Raw genomic sequence first — 21930 nt, 5'->3', positions numbered from 1 at the left:
GCCTGTCCAAAGGAACATTGCATCATGTTTCTTAGCAAACAGGCATTGCAATATTGCATAATCCTTTTATCATGAACATAAAAAGCAATTCCTCACACTGAATTACTACTGAATTACATATATTTTTCAGTGCATAAATTAGCAAAAAGTAATTTTTTATTCTCTTACCAAGAACAACACACAGTACCAGTATAGATAAACCATTATAAAAGAAGTCCACCATGTACTCCTATCATGATAACAATAGGAATGCATTCGTCCATTTTAATATCACTGTAACTCTCCGTTTATTTCTTATCTGTTCTTGACAGTAACATCAGTAATTGTCTTATCTCTACATCCTCTAAATATACAGTGGCACATGTTATATTAATACTACTTGCTTCATGCCTACTAGTCAGTCTCTCAAATGCTGTTTCCTCAAACTCTCACAGGCTCTTTGAACAGGTCAATATCGACCATTTCTGTCAGGATATTGACTATCTGTTCTAATCTTAACACATATCCTCCCACAGCAATCAGCTATGGTATCAAATAATACCAGAAAACACTCTTCACAACATTTTCACAAAACCACTATTACTGGTAAACTCAACCCTAACGTAACTCCAAATGAGGAAACTTGTTATTCAAAAACCATTAGAAGCAAGTCTTTGCTAACTCTTCAAGCTTAGGTCCTGCTGTAATTAAATCATCTAACCACCTCACAAAATATTCAACAGATAAACTCTGTCCTCCCTACTGGTCAATCTTCTGGGTTGTTTAGTAATGTTCCATGAAAATGTTTTGTTCTTGACATTTTGTCAAGAGTTGCATTGACAGCTTAATAGGTTCTCCTGGCTTTGACAAGTCTTGCCAACTGACAGACTGGATGTCGGAGGGTGACATAAATGCCACGAAAAGAGTGTGCGGTAGAAATTTATACTTGGTTGGCAGAGATAATCCTTGTCAAAGATAAAACTTATAAACTGAGTACATAGAGTCACGTTTCATGGCTGCTTCTTTTCTGTTAAGATTGCCCCCATGATTATGTATTTTGATGACTTTACTATCAGATTCCTTGTGAACTGCAAACTTAAGACTGATAGTATCTTCCCTTTATGCAACAGTATTAGCAATTCTCCACATCCTGATACCCCTGGCTAGCTCACAAATTCCAGACTTTTACAGGCTTATCTTTTAAATTAAACTTATTTGCATTTCACTATCAAAAACCATATTGCAATCCTCTTTCAATTTCTGTATATTTGTCCTTATTTGTGCAGTTAGAACAAACTACATCTCTTGACTCTGTGCAGAGGGTCCCGACAAATTACACTGTACCCATGTTACTGATTTTAACCATTCTGTTTCTCAGTTGTTTCCTTTAAATCCCTTGTCTAGCCATTTGCTATCTCTTTAGCCTTTCTTACAGGCACTGCCTCAACAACCCCCCCCCCCCCTCCAAATGTGTGCAGCAGTCTTTCACAACATCCTGGTTTTTGACAATTATGGCATGTTAACTTCTTATACCTGTCAGTCCTCAGAAATATAATAGTTACATTCAACATTCATCTGGCATATTACATCTTAGTGAAATACAAAGTGAATGAATTTAATTTTGGTGTGATTCAATGTTAAAAGTGCTCATAGAGTTTGGCTGCCTCAGCATTTAGTGTTTCTTTTACTTAAAATTTCAAAAAGGTGTGCCAGCAGTAATCTGTGTGCAACTTGGGTGTTTCTAGTAAGTGTAATTACACATTTTCTGGGTGTCATCCTGCATTAGGCTGTTCTGATACTTCATCATCTGAGGTGGTGCTGGGTTAAATGTGGGTGACTTGCTCAAAGTGACTGTGTAATAACTGACGATTCATTTGTGTTCTTATACGGTAAAAGGAAAAGGGGGCAGAACTGGTACCCCATCTTAAATTATATATATTTAAGAAGCTATCATATGTATGTATGCTAACATTGTTGTTCTACAGCTCTAATTGTACTCTACTCATGTAAAATTAGTACGATAGTCTATTACTTTCAATGCCAAATGTAAATACCGGCTGCTGAACAATGTTTTCTGAACAACTTCTTCGTGTTCTTCGTTAGTAAATCCTGGGTTGTAATTTAAACTATCCTGGAGGACTGGTATTTTAAAATAATTTTTAATAAGTGGTCTACATTGATTTTGGGCACATTTACATATGTGTTGATACTATTTTTTGTTGGCATCTCTGACCTATCTTTCATTACTGGTGTTTTTAAAATAATTTTTGATGATTGGTCTAATCTGCTTTTGGACACATTTCTATAATTCCTTGATATTGTTCTTTATTGCACCTCTGTAGCATTTTGTTTTTGGGTGCGCTGCAGCTTAGTTGTACTACTTTATTAAAGATGCTCAGGTTACCAGTATGTTATTGATGTAAACTTATTGTAGTGAAATAAAATTGTTTAATTTTTCTGCTGAGATTGGGCTCCGAGATGTACCACTCCCGGATCCCCCTTCCCGATACCATTTTAATCGTAGCAGATTGCACGGTTATTGGGCAGGTTGGTTGAACATGCTGCTAGTGAGCAAGAGGTCATTTCTCTAACTATTACTTTGCTTGTTTTTACAGAATGTAGGGTCATGGGAGCAAGACATGTTCTTGGATTAATGCACTTCCAAAATACCTGTTTTCAGTATGAATTAAAGATCTGTAATAAACTGAAGGAGGGCACTGAATTATGTCAATGGTTGTGAATGGCACTAAGTCATCCAGTAACCATCACCATGAGGGCATTTTGCAAGGTAAGTGCCACATGTTCCACTTGCCACAGCTTGCTCTCTGATGTGCAGTAAAGTGTTATGATGTTAGTTGATGCCTCTCCATCTCCAATGCAGATTTTTCGCTTACAAGTGCTCACGGACTAGTCGCTAATAGGGTTTGTGATATGCGTCTGTTTAATACAGATCCCTAGATTTTGCCAGACATTCAGGCATTGCAATAGGAATTTCTGTTATTGCAACAATGAATTACATTTCCTAATTGACAGGCAAACAACGATGCAATTAACACTGATCATGAACAAAATATAAATAAGATTGAGGGACCAAAGTCAGAACGTAGCCGTTCGGAAGGAATTTAGTAAATTACTGGACTCATTGATGGTGATTATTCACAATATTCGGTGGTTATCTATTGAAAATACTAATCAAACTTTGGAATTAATGCGGTTAACTATTAGACTACAGAGACAGGTCAGTGTGTTATTAATTGAGCATGGCATTGTGTTCCAACTTATTTACCCATTAGCAGCTGGCTGATTAAGTGGACAAATAGCTGCTGAGGGGTGGCGAGATGCTTTAGTTGCACCTTGCCACCAAGCAGTAGCTGTAAGGTAAATGCTATTGATAGTGTGTATGTGTCTCCTTTTTCCTTGCACTGCTTTCGGTTGAGAACTAGTTTGTGCTTTGCTCAGTCCCGTAAGTAATGTTTCTTTAATTGATCACTGTTGGTATTGTAGGAATCTCCGCGTAAGGAAATATCCTAACTTGCAAGCCGTTCGTGGCAACTGCCATTCTGTTTCAGGTGATCCATTAAACATTGTAGGGCAAACACATTTTGAATTAAGAATTGGAGACATCACATGGCCTCCTAAGTGTATTGTGGCCAAAGGACTTACTACCAAGGAACTGTTGAGCTGTAATTTTTTTGTTGCTACTCAATTTGTATTAGATTACATGGGGAAAGGTTTTTATTCGTAAGTCCCAGGCTCAAAGGAGATATAGATGCAGGTGTGTTCTCCTCTGTGAGATTCCTTTGCACTTTGTTACTTTCAAGGAGAGAGAACAAGATGGTGAACTGGGCAAAATCAGTGGAAGCTGGTGTTGTGTGCATTGTTTGATGGCTTTTGTTGGAGAATGGGGTGTTACGTTACCGTATACACACAGTATGATAGTAAACTCAAGATCTGCCAACCTGAGATCTTAGTTTCTGCCATCTCTAGTTATTTTGATCATTCCTAGTGCTGGGAGGGGGAGGGTGTCACCTGGGGCTTTATAAGACCAGGGTGAAAATTAAAGAACACATAACATGAAAAACATGGACTCTGATATTAAAGAAATTAGTAGGTCAGTGTCATGAATGTGAGATTGCTAAGCTTAACACTAACAGCATAAAGGGGTTTTTAGCAGTCCACTAGGACTATGGATAAATGTTTTATTATCTGGGACCCCTCCCGTGTACCAAAAGTGGAAATAGGCATATCCTAGAGATGACTGATGCCTTTACCACCTTTGTGTTGTTAGTGTCTAGTAAAAAATTGACAACAGCCATTAGTATCCAGCACTTAAATGTTATATTTGCTAGTTTCGTGCTCCTGACGGCCTTAGTAAATGGGAACACTTCTGGATTTACATCGTGCAAATTCAAAAGTTTATGTTTTAATAATGGCATTTCTTACATGTCAGCTATTTTGTATTACCCTCAGCTGTCTTCTGTGGAAAACATAACAGGAATCTGAAATTGTCCTTAATAATTTATCCCACTCGTTCCCAGAGATGTTGAGACAGTTCTGTGAATTAGCTTAGCCATGTCTTTAATACCATCTGCCAAGAGGCACACAAGCCAACACCTACTAAACTAATGTCTGCATTTTCCCTTAAATCACCACAGAATAATTTATGGTCATTAAATGATCTGTTCCCTGCACATATTCACCCTGAGGATATCCAGGCTAAGTGGGCTACAGCTCTCCTGCGCATCAAAAAGAGACTCATAGGTGTAACTGGGGGAGTCACACAGGTTTAGTGACAGTGGGAGATATAGCCGTGAGAAATTTGGGGGGGGGGTGGAGGAGGGGGGGGGGGGGTAAAGCAAAGGAGCATAGGGCATCGAAGTGAAAAACATTGCCCCAATTTCTCAAGCCATTTAAGTTCATTAAAAGTTTGAACTCTTGTCAGCTTCTTGCTCAAGAGCCTAATACTCAAAAGAAAATCAGGGCTCATTATAGTCACCTGAAGTTACATAGTGCCAATGAACAATTGGGAATGTGGGCTGCCCACCCAAGTTTCTAATTTCAGGTGGGCACAGTAGGGGAGAGATTAATAAGTTCATATCACTGTACTCTGGACAGGGTACCAGCAGTGTACTGACTGAGTTCCTTTCAAATACTGCAAGAGTACTGATTTTCTGTGTGTGCCGGTAGAGGGAAAAATGCAAGGACACAAGAGGAGAAGGGGGCTTGAGAGGTACACTTGCGACACTCTGCTAACAGCCATAAGTATGTGAGACTCACCCAGGACAGTGATGAGTGGTACCTTGCAAGGGTGGCAAGATTCCCTATTTGAAGGTTGTCATGTGACATGTTTGGAGTACTTCTATCAGGAAGACTGCTTCTAATTCCATCATGAAAGTACTTCAGTGACGTGTACTTGCAGCGAGACCACTGTGGCAGTTATCATCATAAAACAGAAGTTCATGGTGAGCTCCCACCTGGTATATTACATCTTATCAGGGCAAAAAGTCAATGAACTTAATTTTGATGACATTCAATGTTGACAGTGCTCGCAGGAGTTTGGCTGCGCTAGCATATACATGTTTCTTTTACTTAAAATTCTGAAATGGTGTGTCCAGTGGTCACTTGTGTGTTCCCCAGTTGTGTCTAGTAACTGTAATTACGCAATGTCTGGGCACCACCTTATATAAGGCTGTTCTGATATTTCGTCTGAGGTGGCACTGGGTTAAATGTGGGCGACTTGTCCGAAGGGGCCATGTAATAACTGATGATTCGTTTGGTAAATTCATTTATGTTCTTAAATGGTAAAAGGGACAGAACTGCTATCTTATCTTAAATTACATGTATTTATTTTAAGATGCTATTATATGTAGGCCTATATTAATTTTGTTTTTCTGCAATGTAATCATATTCTATCCATGTAAAATTTATGAGGCAGTCTGCATTTAAATTATTTCTGGTATTGTCTCTTATTGGTGTCATTGTAACATTTTGATTTTGGGTGCATTACATCACAGTAAATGTATTACTTTCATAGAGACGTTCTGGTTACAAAAAAGGGCTTGGTGTAAATTTATTGTGCAGAAATGAAATTCTTTAATGTTTCTGCTGAGTCTGGGCTATCGTTTACCACTCCCGGACCTGCTTCACCTAGCATGATGAGCACCTGCCCTTGACTTGCCTTCCACATAGATGAACTTTCACTGTTGGGCAACCTTTATGGTTTGTCATATACATTGTGCCTCTCCTTTCTGGAGTAGCACTCTGTCGTTCCATCTCCCCGCATCTGACACCGATTGATTTTTATTGTATCATATCCAGAGCATCATGCAAGTGGATCAGGATTAGAGCTCACACATATCGGACATCATGAAACACAGTACACCGTGCAATCCTATACATACAATGTGCAGCTAAGTGCCACAAGAAACAAAGTTCCATTTCAGAGGCACTGTAATGAAGGTTCAATGCCTAAAGCAAGCTACCGTCAGAATCTCCTTACAGCTTTGGTCATTTCACATGAATGCCATCCACGCATCTTGGATTTTTCCTGTTTAGTTTCTTTGATGCAACAGCTATTTGATTTTGCTTGAGTTTTTACACTGTATTTTTACAGCATTGTGCCATGTGTGCTACTAATACTAACTGCTTGCCATGCATAAAAGCTTCAAAGCATGGAGTAGAACCAAGTTCCTTTTTAGACAAAGGACTGTCACTTTGGTTCTGGGGACCATTTAAATGGGACACTTTTGTGGCACAGCTAATGTAGTGTGTGTGTGTGTCCCTGTGCTGCATTATGGGTAAATTTGCCAGTGAAATATATCTTAGTCATTAAAATGTATAACTTCTTAGGTGTTTGTAGAGTGTGTATGGCTTCCACATTTAAGTGAGTTGACAATATTCCTTTTCAAGTAATCCATACACAATTTTTTGTTAATACTACATTTGTTTATGTTACATTTTTAGGCATTCCTCATTTAGTGAGGCAAAAATAATTCACAAATTATTTCAACATTTCTGGCCTATGTCAATGTAATTTGGATAGTATGCTTATGGTAATGGAAGGTCCATGATAGAATGTAAACAACAGACAGAGGAAGGGATTTGGCTAGAAAATAAAGGATGAGACAGAGAAGACAGGTACAGAAGGTCAGATAGACACACATGGAATCCCTGACTTTTCATTATATTCTCTGCCAAATTGCACCATTGCTGATAATCATTTGTTCTTACTGCAGGCGTTGTTTTGGTTGTGGGACTGGCTGAATTCTGTAGTTTTGTAACACTAAGAAACACTGTCACTAGACAGCACACTAAAGGCTCAAAAGTTTAAGGTTGTGATAGATAATTTCATCGTCTCATGTATATTCAACCAAACAATGTTCTTCAGTTTCTATGACATTCGGTATTCTATTTTACACTTGCAAACTTACAATAATAACAAGAGATGATGTAAAAATACAGAACATATATTTTCAATTCAATATATACAACTGAGTTATAAAACAAGGTTTCCAACAATGCTTCTTGAAACAGAATTGTCTGCACATTTTCTGGCTAACACAAGGAATATGAAATAAGGTTCAACACAATCCAATTAACTTCTCAGTGGTGTATTAAAACTTAAGTTGTAGGCTTATCTTCAGAGCTGATGTAACTGCTGTACTGTTCTGGGATACCTTTGAAGACTTTTACTTTGGCCCTTATCTGTTTCCACGTATACTGATTAGTGTTTTTTGCATCTCTCACCATTGCCTGCAATGAACATAGTTCATAATGTATTTAGTTCATTATGTATTTGCAGAACTTCCATTACGAAAAATTTGGGAATATGAAGAACTACACACACACACACACACACACACACACACACACACACACACACACAGTTACACTATGTCAACTCAATAAATAATCCTGTAATGCAATTTGGCAAATAGACTGGGGTGATCTACCATTTATTAAGTTTGAGAATCAAACACCACTGACCATCCAAAAATAATAATCTGAAGATGATGTCGGGTACTTGTAAATTAAAATGTAAGAGTTACTCCAGTTAACAAATAGGTCAAACAAGGATACATAATTAATCTTTCAGTCTGCTCTGGAGTGTATACAACTAGGAAACATCATGACAAATGGATTAAATTTGTGTCTAGTGGGAGCATAATTGATGATTAAATATAATCAACTTAAAAGGGAGATACTCTACTTTTTCTTTGTTTAATAAAAACCTACCTGCAAGACAAATTTAAAGAGGATCACAGCCATCAACTTACATTTCCATCTTACATCTGAACACACACTTTCCACTTAATAATCAAAGGAAAAACTCCAGTGTTACAATCACTTGGACAATATATCTTCACTTTCCGAAATTCATACAGAAACATATGTTTTCATGCATGTATACTACTACATTTCATGGCTATTAATGCAAGTAGATTGAACATAACTTGAGCAGTTTCTTGATATTTAGTGAAACAGAAAAGTTTACTCACTTTGTAATCTTCACCATACTTTTTAATCATGTATGTAAGCCATTCACACTGACTCTTGGGGAGAGCAAATTTTTTGACTCGTGGTGCTTTTGCTGCAGCTTCTAAGTTTTCTGCAACATACAGTTTTCGTGGGCCTTCTGTCTCCATAGGTTCTGGCTTTTCTTCTGTTTCTTCCCTTGGTACAATTCTCTCTCTGACAGTGGGTATTGGAAGGACTTTATTAGGATCATAAGCTAAGCCCATATCTGCCATATTTTCTTGCACAGATTTTCCTGACTCCCAAGCATTCTTAATTTCCTTGCTGTGAATAAACAAACACTTTCATTTACAAAATGATGGTTTGATAAAATAAAACTTCAGAATGTGCATAATACTCGAACAATAACACAATTTAGGATAGAATAAGTATTTATGTAGGTAATACAGCCATTCACTCAATAGCGGCAGCAGTAAGAAGCCGACAGAGGTGATTAAATATTAACTGATCCTTCAGTAAAAACTCACATACAACCACCCCACCGAGCAAGGTGGCACAGTGGTTGGCACACTGGACTCACATTCAGGAGGACCATGATTCAAACCTGCATCTGGCCGTCCTGATTTAGATTTACCATGATTACCCTAAATTGGTTAAGACAAATGCTGGGATGTTTCTTTGAAAGGGCACAGCCAACTTCCTTCCCCAACCTTCCTTATCCAATGGGACCCATGACATTGCTATTTGGTCCCCTCCCTCAAATAAATCAACCAACCAACCAACAACCACCCACTCACTAGTCTGGCACTACTGACTGCGCTACATCATTGGGACTGTGTATGTGAGCTTCGTATCTGCACATCTGTTAGGTCCACCAGTGAAAATTTTGTCTAAAGGTCAGCTGGTAATTATCATTTTTAGATGCTCATCTACTTCAGAATAAATGTGCTTCACATTAATGATACATTTTATGCAATGCATTTTTACCACAAATAATAGAGTGTTACTTACTTCACTGATAAGAAATTAAGTACTAGAACAAGTGCAGTAGTCCAAACAAGAAATCGAAGATCAAAGTATAACATCTTGCCAATGAGGAGATACTAGAAACAGAGAACAAACCCATATTGGGGAACGAAGTTCCAAAGAACTATCCCAGCATTTACCTTATGTGATTTAGGGACATTATGGGAAATCAAAATCTCAATTGCTAAATGGAGACTTGAACTACTGTTGCACTGAATGTGGAACTAGTGTCTTACAACTGGCCACCTCATTCAGCAAATAATCCAGACACTGGATTCATATACATGCTTGGCCTATGTCATTTGAAATCTCCCAGTGGATGTGCTCTCATTACACAGACATTTGTGAAAATTTTGTGTAAGGAAGTACATAATGAATCAGGTTTAAATAGTTTTTTCAGAATTTTTTGATCAATACTAAAGTTGTGAGGCCATTCTGAAATGCGGGCCATTTTCACAAACTGATGCCGAAATACAGTATGGCTTGTAAATTTGTAACCTCTAAGACTTTGTTATTTATGAATCAATGTCACTGTAAAGATAAACAAATCAACTATAATATAAAATTATTAAAATGCTGGGATTATATTGTTTTTAAAGATTTTTTTGCAAATGTCAAGAACTTTTTTCACCAACACCATGTTTCATCACTTAACTTTCATTTCACATTATGCCTTTTACCATGTACTTTAAATGCAAAAAAATCAGATGGCTACTCTTCTGTTACAGATACGTCTCATACTTCTTCCATAAAGCAGTAATAACTCACACTGATAACACGAGGCATGTTTGTGTATATTTTCTTCGCAGATTTTGTGCTTTCTACATACCTCTCAGCTTTCCTCACTCGAAGTCGTCCCCAACAGTGCAGTTGATTTTTTGAAACTGTCTGTACAATTATGTAGGTTAAGATCCCATTGTAGCCATGCACCTTGATGAGCCTCCATTTGCGAGTAACTGACGGAAAAAAAATTCTGGATTTTGTGAAACACTCAGTAGTGTTAAAAACGATTAAATGTAGTCTGATTGTGTGGTGTAATAGACAGAATACCAGCTTCACATTCAGGAGGCTGTGGGTTCGAATCTCACCAGGTTCACTAATTTTTTTTTTAATTTTTAAGTCTTTAGCGAAATGACTTCCATAAGTCAATTAACTGGTTTAAATTTAATTCTTTGATTTCATTCAATTGTCACATAATTATTAATCACAGTATAAACTACTTCATTTGGTCTCATTTTTCTTCCTATCATTCTTTCTCTACTTGAAATCATTGTTCATTTGTTTTTAATTAATTTTATGTATTAATTCTGATTTAATTTCTTTTGTTTTATTACCCTGTTTTTTCATCCACATTATTGCATTCATTATAACTATTTCTCATTTTGCTTGGATTTTCATTTTACTTATAAGCCCGTCCGTCATTTAAATTTTCATCTGTGTTATTTTGTCCCTAGTGCAATAGGTATTTAAGGTTATGTTTTAAATGTCTGTATGATGATTATCATGCAAAAAAAATGCGCATCTGGTAACAAAAATATATTTTTCACACCACAGCACAAATATAAATAGATTATTTTGTGTGGTTTTTTAACTGGTAGATCGGAATTTTCAAATACTTGAATATTGTAACAGATAAATATACTTAAATTTGTATTCACAAAAATTCCGACTGGAAAAAGAATGATCCAAAGAAAAAATGAAAGAAATGAAAAACTTCATACGGTGATTAAAATTATGTGTCTAGGGAAGACAAATAAAAAATCACATTTAAACCAATTAAGTGGCTAAACATAATGATGCAAGCTATTCCAATAAAGATTTAAAAATAAAAATAAATAAATGAATTGAGTTTAGTTGCCGAGATTCGAACTTACGACCTCCTGTATGTCAAGCTGTTGTCCTATCCATTACACCACACAACCACACTACATATTTTAACTTTTTTAACGCTACTGAGGGCAACACAAAATTCCAAATTCTTTTTTTTTGCCAATTACTCTCAAGCGAGGATTCACAAGGGTAAATGGCTGCAGTGCGTGATACCTGGGATCTTAACCTACATTACCGTTTAGACAGTTTCAGAAAGTTGATCGCATCCCTGAGGACCTCTCTTCGTCAGTGATGGACCAATGACCTTGCAGTTTGCCCCCCCCCCCCCTTTTTAAACCAACCTTGTCAGTGCCTCTTCTATCAGATAAGTTACTTGAGAGTAATACATGAGTTTTAGATAGTAACAGAAGCATAACTGTTGAAAACTGGCAGCAGCCTTATTACTGTTCTTACTCTGAGCAAGGCATGTCATATTTAACTCTTACTTGTTCTGTAAAGTAAAGATTGCATAAAGTAGTCACTAACTCTTTCTTGTTTCCCCATACAGATTCTTCGTTGTATAACTGTGACATCTATTTGTTATTTTGCCATGGAAGGAAATGTAAGTCTCGGACCCATCCCAGACATTAAGCTGAAGATGTAGAATGTGCACCAGATCTATCTATTGTCCTTGAAATTAATGACAGTTCTGAATTACTTGAAATTTCACTACTTAACGTTACGGAAAGAACACATCACAGGTGCCCAGAGAAAACATGACAGTTGCTCAGAATACATTTTATCTGAGTCTTGTTGCTTTATATTAAAATTACAAAAAACAGCATTAGAAACACTATGTGTTCCGGTGGAAAATAAGCTGTCGTGATACATCCCATACCCTAGATGAGAAGTATCATGCCCGTAAATACATATGTCAGAGAAAAGATGTTCATGACAGAGTAGTCAATAATTGGTGAGCACCCGAATGTTGGGAGGTGTTTTAAATTTTAGGTGTTAATAACAGAGCTAATGATCCAGTGGCTGTATGGAAGTGGATAGCAGTCAGACAACCCTCCCTGCTGTGTTGAAGACAGGAGTTCCATGGAGCGGGCAGTATGGAGGAAAGAGCTGAATGCAAAATTTCAAAGATAATAAATGTACTGTAATTGTTAATTATCAAGTTGAATATCAGATCTATTATGTACAGTGCAGAGAGGCAGAATACGAGTTGGTAGCTGTCCTCATTTATCATGTACTGAGTTGTAATTTTGAAGATAATACAAGAAGGTGCGTTGCATCTCACTTCTTATTTATTTGGTGGAGTGAATGAGAATGACAAGTCAATTTTCTGCAGCCTGTAAGGAGGCAAAGTCTGAGCCTATAGGGAGGAAGAAGGCACACGGATTCAGGGCATAGACTAGCAGGACCCTGATCAAACAGCAAATGAATATTCAGTAAGCAACATTCATTCTATATAAAAGGAGTTTTCAGGTGGCAAGCTATTTATTTTGGTATATGAGGTGAAGTGTAACAAACCACTATGCATCCAAAGCCAACCTGAAACACTTCAATGCCTCAAGAACACTGCTGTGCTGAATGCACAGACAGTTTAATGCTAAAACTCGAAGGGAAACTGAGCAGAAGTTGTGTAAAAGAAAAACTGCAAATACTTACTTAGCATCAACTTCACAAGGCAAATAAAAATCCAAACAATTTTTTGACACTACTTAAAACAGGGCAATGAAATCAAGGGTATTACGAAACGAGGATGGTATTTTGTAAAACGGAAGCTATAGAACTGGAAACATAATAGATAAGGATGCAGAAACACAAGTCCATACTTTTTTCTATGATGAAGATATAAGTTTAATTTCTGCTAAAAACAAGGAGATGCTTATCTGTCCCTTTAGAAAATGGCAAAAAAGTTAATCAACAAAATGAGGAATTTTGTACAATCTGAAAGATGTGTGCATAGCATTCAAAGAATGAAAAAGTTCTGTGAATTTCGCCCAAACAATGCATCACCATAAACAGTTGTGGAATGCATAGCATTTGTATATGCACTTATCACCAAAAAGGAGAACTGCTGAGGTGTGCTGCATATGTAAAAGAACCACACACTGAACTTCTACAGAAAGTTATTTGCAATCTGGAAAATGTGGGGTCTATGGTGCATCAATGTTCTCAGTGTCCTGTTATGATGTTGTGTACATCATTGTAGCATGGTACAAACAAATTCTATGTATATATAAAAAAAATCATCTAAATTCTGCAACAAATACCACACATCTAAAATCTTATTTACTTCAGTGACGACAGTTTTGCACAACATAAAAATTTTAAGAACCCCATAAATTGGTGCCACCACAATCAGCAGATCATGGAGTAGCTGCAGAATGAATTTTTTTTGTCACTATCCATGGAAAAAATGCATATGATGGAGTTGATAGTAACATTAAATGTTCAACCACAAGAGCAAGTTGACAGTGTCCACATGACAATCACTCTGCAGCTCCAAAAGGTCTGTTTACATTTGCCAAAACCCATATTTCAGGAATACAAACATTTTATGTTATGACAATGCAGGTAACAAAATTTACAAATATGTTACTCAAAGTTATGAAACTGGTTCTACCATTGCTGGAACAAGAGTTAAACATTTTTTCAAACAACTGAATGAAAGCAGATTGTCATAGAGTGCATTTCATCATATTAATCCAGACAAGTTCATCTTGGGCTTCAAAACAAGACCTCTGTTACTATTAAAGATGAAATGTCAATTGCAGCTCTCTATAATAACCAATGGTGGTGAGGAATAATTCTGGAAAAATGTGAAGAACATAAAAATGCAAAGATCAAATTCATGAGACCAAGAGGACCTTCCTCAGTCTATTCATGGCCTCTTCATTCTGATGCTTGCTGGGTCCCTTATGAAAATATTTTAATGGCTTTGCCTGCTCCTAGTCATAAGTCACTCATATACTTTCAAATCAAGACACAGTATGTTTGGCTCAACTTGAACACATGATAGCAAACTGTCTGCTTTGACCTGTGTTGTATGACATCACAGTTGTGCATTGTGGTTGGTTGATTTAAAAGAGGGAGGGGGGGGGGGAAGGGACCAAACTGCTAGGTCATTGGTCCCTCATTTTGATTAAAATAATTCCACAAGAGTGGGAGTAAAATAATCGAGATATACAAAACAGAACTGGAAGAAAGGAGAAAATCACAAGATTGACAGAAGGGCAACAAACACTAAAATGGACAAAATTGGACAAGAAAACCACAGAGAGATGCAGAAAATATGTAGAAGAGATCAAAACAAGAGAGCAGATTACCATGGCTGGCTGACCATGAGAATAAAAAGTAGAAGCCGGCCACTCTGCAATACATTAAAACCTCCACCCTAAAACACTAGGGCACAGAGGGTACAAAGGACATGCACTAAAACTTATATCAAATGATAAAACCCACCCTCACGAATAAAACGTAAAACTAAAGCTGCTGTTGAGGCATTGTCGCCCAACACTGAAGTTAGGGTGCTGGAAAAATTAAAAGTCTGCCACAGAGCTGCTAAAAGTGGGTAGTCCAGCAAGAGGTGGATGACCATCATTTGTGAGCCACAGCGAACCGAGATGGGTCCTTGCAGCGGAGGAGGTAACCATGCGCTAGCCACATATGGCCAATGCGGAGCCGGTAGAGGACAACTGATTCCCTGCGAGGGAACTGCATGGAAGAGTTCCACACATTCGTAGTGTCCTTAATGACATGCAGTTTGTTGCTCGTACTGTTATGCCATTCCATCTCCCAAAGCCGAAAAACCCTGCATCAAAGACAGAATGCAGGTCAGTTTTGGAGATGCCCGTCTCCAGAAGCGGTTTCCGTGTAGCCTGTTTGGCCAGCCTGTAGGCAAGTTTGCTGCTTGGGATTCCGAAGTGTCCTGGGGTGCATACAAATACCACTGAAGGGACCATTCGAGGGCATAGATGGTCCTGAATGGACACTACCAAAGGATGGTGAGGGTAGCACTGGTCGATAGCTTGTAGGCCGCTCAAGGAGTCATTACACAGGAGAAATTACTTGCCAGGGAATGAGCGGATGTGCTCAAGAACACAAGATATGGTCGCAAGCTCTGCAGTGAAAACACTGCTGTTCAATATGTCCTCCATGAACGTACACAAAGCCTAAAAGACCATCAACCATCAAGCCGTCGGTGTAAACCACTTCATGGCCCCAGTACATGCCAAGAATCGAGAGGAACTGATAACGGAGAGCCGTGGGGTACCAGAGCCCTTAAGGCCATATGAAAGGTTCAGAAGAATCTGCGGCCTAGGTGTACACCATGGAGGTGTATGTGAATGGACCTCGAGGAGAGGTGGTAACGAGAAGGACTCCATTTCATACAGAAGGGACCGGACATGAACCGCAATCATAAGCCCTGACCTCGGCTGCCAATGTGGGAGATGAACCGCCTTGGTTGGGAAAAGGAGATGCTAATTTGGATGCGCAGGAGAACTATGAACGTGTGTAATGTAACTGGCGAGCGGTTGTGCACGCCTAACCTTCAATGGAGGGACTCTGGCCTCCACCAGGACACTGGTCACCAGACTCGTTCTAATAGGCATTGCTAGGCGAACGCCACAGTGGTGCACTGGGTCGAGTAAACAAACGATGCGGGCACAGCCGAACCGTAAACCAGACTCCCATACTCAAGGTGGGATTGAACAAGGGCTCTGTAGAGCTGCAGCAGAGTAGAGCGATCCACACCCCAGTTGGTGTTGCTTAGGCAGCAGAGGGCATTGAGTTGCTGCCAGCACTTCCACTTAAGCTGATAAGGTGACGTAGCAAAGTCAATTGGGCGTCGAAAACCTGTTGTAAGAACTGATATGTCTCCCCTACAGTGAGTTGATTGTCATTAAGGTAAAGCTCTGGTCCTGGATGAACGATGCAACGCCGACAGAAATGCACGACACATGACATCACGGCTGAAATGTGGAAGCCATGGGTTAGAGCCCATGACTGTGCCTTGTGAATGGCTCCCTGTAGGCACCACCCAGCAACACCAATACTGGAGGAACAGTACGAAATGCAGAAGTCATCCTCATACAGAGAAGGTGAGACTGACGGCCCTACAGCTGCTGCTGGACCATTAATAGCCACTAAAAATAGAGTCACACTCAATAAAGAGCCCTGCAGAATGCCATTCTCCTGAATATTGGGGGAAACTATGGGTGGTACAGAGCGACAGGAAATTTTGAATAAAAAGCGGGATCGGGTCCTGGAGACCCCACTCATACAATGTGGCAAGGATATGATCTCGCCAAGTCTTGTTGTATGCTTTATGTAAGTCAATGGAAAAGATTTTTCGGATGACAGACTCAAGGGACACAAGATTATCAGTGTTAGAGCGACTCTGGCAGAAGTCACCCTGACATGGAGCCAGTGGGCCACGCGACTCCAGGGCCCAACCCAACTGCCGAAACACCATACGTTCCAGCAGCTTACAAAGAGAGTTGGTGAGGCTGGTGGGCTGGTAGCTATCCACATCAAGCAGGTTTTGATCGGGTTTGAGCACCATTGCAATGGACAGATGCCATCACACCAGATCCGGTTGAAGATGACAAGGAGATGTCGCTTGTAGTCAGTCGAGAGATGTTTAATCACCTGACTGTGGATCTAATCCAGCCATGGAGCTGTGTTGGAGCAATGTGCAAGGGTGCTGAGGAGCTCCCACTCTGTGAATGGGGTGTTACAGGATTCACTGTGGCATGTAATGAACGAGAGGACTTTCCTTTCCATGGGCCGTTTGAGGGTGCAAAGGGCTGGGGGATAGTTCTCCGATGCAGAGGCTCGAGCATTGTGCTCAGCAAAGTGCTCGGCAATCGCATTTGCGCTGAGAGGTAACATGCCATTGATGTTCAAGCCAGGGACACCTGTCGGGGTCTAGTACCCAGAAAGACATCTGATATTTGTCCAGACTTGGGAAGGTGATGTGTTGCACACAATGGTCAACACGTACCTCTCCCAACAGTCCTGTTTCCGTCATTTTATAAGCTGGTGAACACAGGCAAGGAGCCGCTTAAAGGCTATTGGGTGCTCTAGGAAGAGGTACCGCTTATGTCGCTGTAGAGCTGGCCGAAGCTCTTTAATTGCCTCAGTGACTTCTGGCGACTGCCAAGGGACTGTCTTTCGCCAGGGGCACTCTAAAGAATGAGAGACTGTGTTCTCCGTCGCAGGAACGATCGTTGTAGAGACCTGCTCAACGACACCATCAGTGGCACCATGTGGAGTGTTTAGTGGTGACAGTAGAGGTGAAGGCTTCCCAGTCTGCCTTGTTTAAAGCTCATCTGGGTAGGCATCCGTGGGCATGACGCCAGGGGAGTGACAGGAAGATGGGGAAGTGGTCACTACCACACAGGTTGTATGTGTTCTCCAGTGGATAGATGGGAGAAGGCCATGACCGCAAACCGAGAGATCAATGACCGAATACGTGCCATGTGCCACACTGACATGTGTGGGAGCACCTGTATTTAGGAGGCAGAGGTTGAGTTGTGACAACAAATTTCCGACCTCCCTATCTCGGCCAGTAAGCATGGCACCACCCTACAAGGTGTTATGCACATTAAAATCCCCCAAAAGTAGGAAAGGTTTAGAGAGTTGATCAATCAGTGCAGCCAATACGTTCAGGGGTACTGCACCACCTGGAGGAAGATAAACACTGCAGTCAGTTATTTCCTGTGTCGTCCTTATCCTGACAGCCAAAGCTTCAGGAGGGGTTTAAAGGGGCACAGGTTCACTACGTACTGAGTTCAGGAAATAGACGCAAACTCCATCTGACACTCTATTATAGTTGCTACGGTTCCTGTAACATCCCTTATAGCTGCGGAGGGCAGGGGTCCACATTGCTGGGAACAAGGTTTCCTGGAGGGCAGTGCAGAAAGCAGGTGTAAAGCTTAACAGCTGCTGTAGCTCAGCCAAGTGGTGGAAAAAACCGCCACACTTCCACTGGAGGATTATGTGATCTTGAGATTAGGAAGGCATGAGACACTCAAAGAGGCAGTCTACGCCTCAGCGTCACCTACTGCCACCAGATGAGTACCTGTGCGATCGACATCCATTGTGTTTGAGGGCCCAGCGAGAGCTAGGTCCTTAGTGGATGCCAGTATCTCCACCTCATCCTCAGACACAGAGCTTGTAGGTAGTGGTGGTGATAATAATATGGGGAAGAGCTTGTGGTGATTTGTTAGTGAGTTATTTTGATGTTGGCAACTGTGAGCAATAGATTGGTTTGTAGGTTTGGAATTATTAGTGCAGTGTGTTGTTCATGCTTCAGGGATATAATTTTATTTTTCGTTTTTTGTTAGTGATGGATATGACAACAAAGATCATAAGTTGGTCCTTGTATGCTCCAAATGGAGACGACATTTGGAGCACAATTAAATTCCTACATTTATTTGGCTTAATTGTTGAGTATGTCAAATGTTATGTATGAAATTGACCAAGTTTACTGCATCTTAGACAAGGGCAAGATACGTGGCACTGCTGTGGAACAATGTATGGCATTCTATCTGGGTTGGATCCTGATTTGACGATTCTTAGCTTCCTATTCAAGAATTCGTGTTAAAGACTTATGATTTTTGCTATGCCAGATTTTTGTGTTGGCTGATTTTTGTATGAATTTGTATGATTCTATACTTGATGTTTATGATTTTGGTCAATGGAAATGTTTAACATTATTTTAAATGATGTTTGTGTTATATCTTGGGACTTTGTATGTCGACACTGGTGAAAACCGCCAGTTGGTATTGAGTGCCTTGGTTTATACATATTCTTCACTGATAACTAGTTTAAACTTAAAAACACTTATATTAAAATGTTGTATTTTGTACTAACTCAAGATCATTTGCTGTACACAAGCCAAGAAACACAAAAGTAAGTGAATATATTTTTATTTGTGTCCTTTCAGTTTTAAATAATTAAACACAATAAACAACGCCCTCCTGGTTTTTTTTACATTGGAAAGTATGATAATAGGCATTATGTTAAACAATAATTATGAAATGGTGAAAGTAGTGATTTTAGCGGGAAAAATTAGCTACTAAATTTTCTGAAGGGGAAAAAGAGGTCTTTAGAAACAACTTTCATTAAAGATCTGAATTATTTGTACTAAGCACAAGTCCAGCATAATTTTATATCATAGGTGAACCTTTTATCTTTTCAGTGACACCAAATTGAATGAAACTAATTCATAAATAAAAACAGTTACAGTGGTTACAAAATTTTAGCCCACCTTTCCTATCAACAACAAATGTGGAAAGACCTGACTACCAAAATTACACCCTACACACAGTTTTGATGTAAAAAATTTGGAAAAAATAACTTTAACCCTCTTTCATTATGTGCTTTTGAGTGACTTTAAATGAGAAAAAAGGATGCTTCTAATATAACCTATAATACAATAAGACTGCCCTTTCCTCACTATATATGAAAAATGGTGCATCATGGCAATATCTGTGCATGTTAGTTGATGTGTGAGCGATATTATTATTTGTTAACCTCGTTAGGCCCTACTTGCCCTGGTGAGAGAAGCACCACCCTCCTACATCGGATTTGACAGTTCATAATTTACAGTGTTCTTTCCCTAGTTGTTTTGGAGACATCACAAGATCAGAATTATTCATGAATACAAACAGAAAGACATGTTTTCATAGGTGAATTTGTACAGTTGTTAAATAATTTGGGAAAAAATGGATATTTGTGCCACCCAACTTTACAATGGTATGCTTACTTTTGTCAGTTTGGATTATTCCTCCTGTGAATACGTTTGTAATGATAGAAACTGATAGAGAATAAACATAAAATTGTCCATCTGATGGCAAACATTCCTTTTTTCAAAGAAAGACAACTGTCACTGTCAAGGGCAATGTATAAGGAATTTAGCCACAGAATGCAGATTTTCACGACCTATACTAGTGATGTTGCTGTTATTTGTAATATGGGCATTAGGCTGAGATTCAAGGAAGAGAATCATGCCTTAGATCACGGTGTAATGCTCATAATATGAATACCAGCAACATCGAAATTAGCCACGTATTTTCTGATGAACCATGTAGACATTTGCTTTATGTGATATGGAAAAAGATGAGAAATCTACATCCCGATGGCTGAACGGGGAGTTGGTCCTAGATTCTTTAACTTAAGTACCAGGATTCAAATTCTTGTCTGTCCGTCCAGAGTTGGGTTTTCCCCTAAAACACTTACGACAGATGACAGGATATTTCCTTTGAAGAGTGCACCACCAACTGTCGTCTGCAATCTCACGTTTTTCTTTGTCTCCACAACAACTTGGGAAAAAGCAATAATTAGAATAAAAACTGAGGAGTGTTGAATTATTTTAACCCAATTTCTCGCGAAAAATTTTGGGCGCCGAATTGTGAGTGGATATGGTTAGCAGCATAAAGGTATTTGTTGAGATAACAATATGGACATACCCAACACCTAGTTCGGTGATTATTAAATGTGAAAATATGGGTTGAACGACCTGGCACTTGCATGTTACTATCGTCAGTTTCTAATTTAAGAATCGAGGTTTGAATAAATCTATAGCGGCTGAAACATGGGGCAGTGTATCATACAACGTATGTCAAATACATATATTCAAGTCGGCCTATAGTGACACAGGCACTTGGTTTCATTTTAGACGAAAGTCAAGTTTACAGTGAATTCTGGAGAATGTTTCTCGCTATCTCTCATTTTGATACATACTACGGTAACAACTTGGTGTTCAGTAGAAATAACAACGGCTTATATAAGTCGTGCCCAAGATCAACAGAAACTACTGAAAACACACCTCGTTCACAGTCTACATAATGTGAAAATACCTTACAGCGACAAGTGTAGGTGCTATAAGAAAAGCTTACCATGGAATAGTAACGCCCTTTTTTTGTCGTTTGCTCTGTCTCTTACGGTTCACATTATAACGATAACGCTTCTTCCTCTTCTGTTTACGTATTTTCGTCATTTCTTACTACACCACAACAGCTATTTACAAACACGTGCAACCTTCTACAGCGCTGAGCGCTTCACGTAAACACTATTCAAAGATGTTAGTAATGAGCAGCACCACTAGTGACCATTGAGATGCACGAGACAGAATTTTTGTCGCCAACATACTTTACTTATATGGTCAAAGGCTTGCCCGCAAGTGCTCTAGAGATTTTGAATGCATATAGTACAGATAGATCCCGTTCAAAAGTACCGTACATTCTGTACAAGTACTTTTTACACACCTCAATAATTACTGCATTCTGGCGGCTAGCTAGAATGAACTTCGCTAAAACATTTGGAGAGATAATGCAAGGGTATGAAATAACACTGTTAAACAAGACTGAACTTCTATTCTAGAGACTGGTGGTTCTGATCTTCATCCAGCCACCTTGATTTAGGTTTTCCGTGGTTTCCGTAAATTACTTCAGGCAAATGTCGGGATGGTTGCTACTATATAGCCATGGCGACTTCCTGTCTTCTCTTGTCAAACTAAACCTGTTAGTACGACTGTATACGAGGTGACTTTTTTTCTTACTTTGAAATAGAGAAATATCTCAAAAATTGCACATCTAATTAAAAATGGAAAATACGTAT

At 39.1% G+C, this 21930-nt stretch overlaps 1 protein-coding gene across 1 annotated transcript; it reads right to left on the bottom strand.

Moving 5' to 3' along the window:
- Positions 1-7424: 7424 nt before the first annotated feature.
- Positions 7425-21398, bottom strand: LOC126239259 (nucleolar protein 16). The gene is made up of 3 exons (XM_049947848.1): positions 21210-21398; positions 8478-8778; positions 7425-7731 (listed from the first exon to the last, which is right to left on the bottom strand). Exons 1-3 carry the CDS (start codon positions 21308-21310, stop codon positions 7600-7602), a joined length of 534 nt encoding a protein of 177 aa, XP_049803805.1. The 5' UTR covers positions 21311-21398; the 3' UTR covers positions 7425-7599.
- Between the last annotated feature and the right edge of the window lie 532 nt (positions 21399-21930).

This window comes from Schistocerca nitens, chromosome 1, assembly GCF_023898315.1.
Source record: "Schistocerca nitens isolate TAMUIC-IGC-003100 chromosome 1, iqSchNite1.1, whole genome shotgun sequence".
Lineage (NCBI taxonomy): Eukaryota > Metazoa > Arthropoda > Insecta > Orthoptera > Acrididae > Schistocerca > Schistocerca nitens.
Note: the sequence above shows the minus strand (reverse complement) of the source record. Positions and strands in the feature narration are given on the sequence as shown.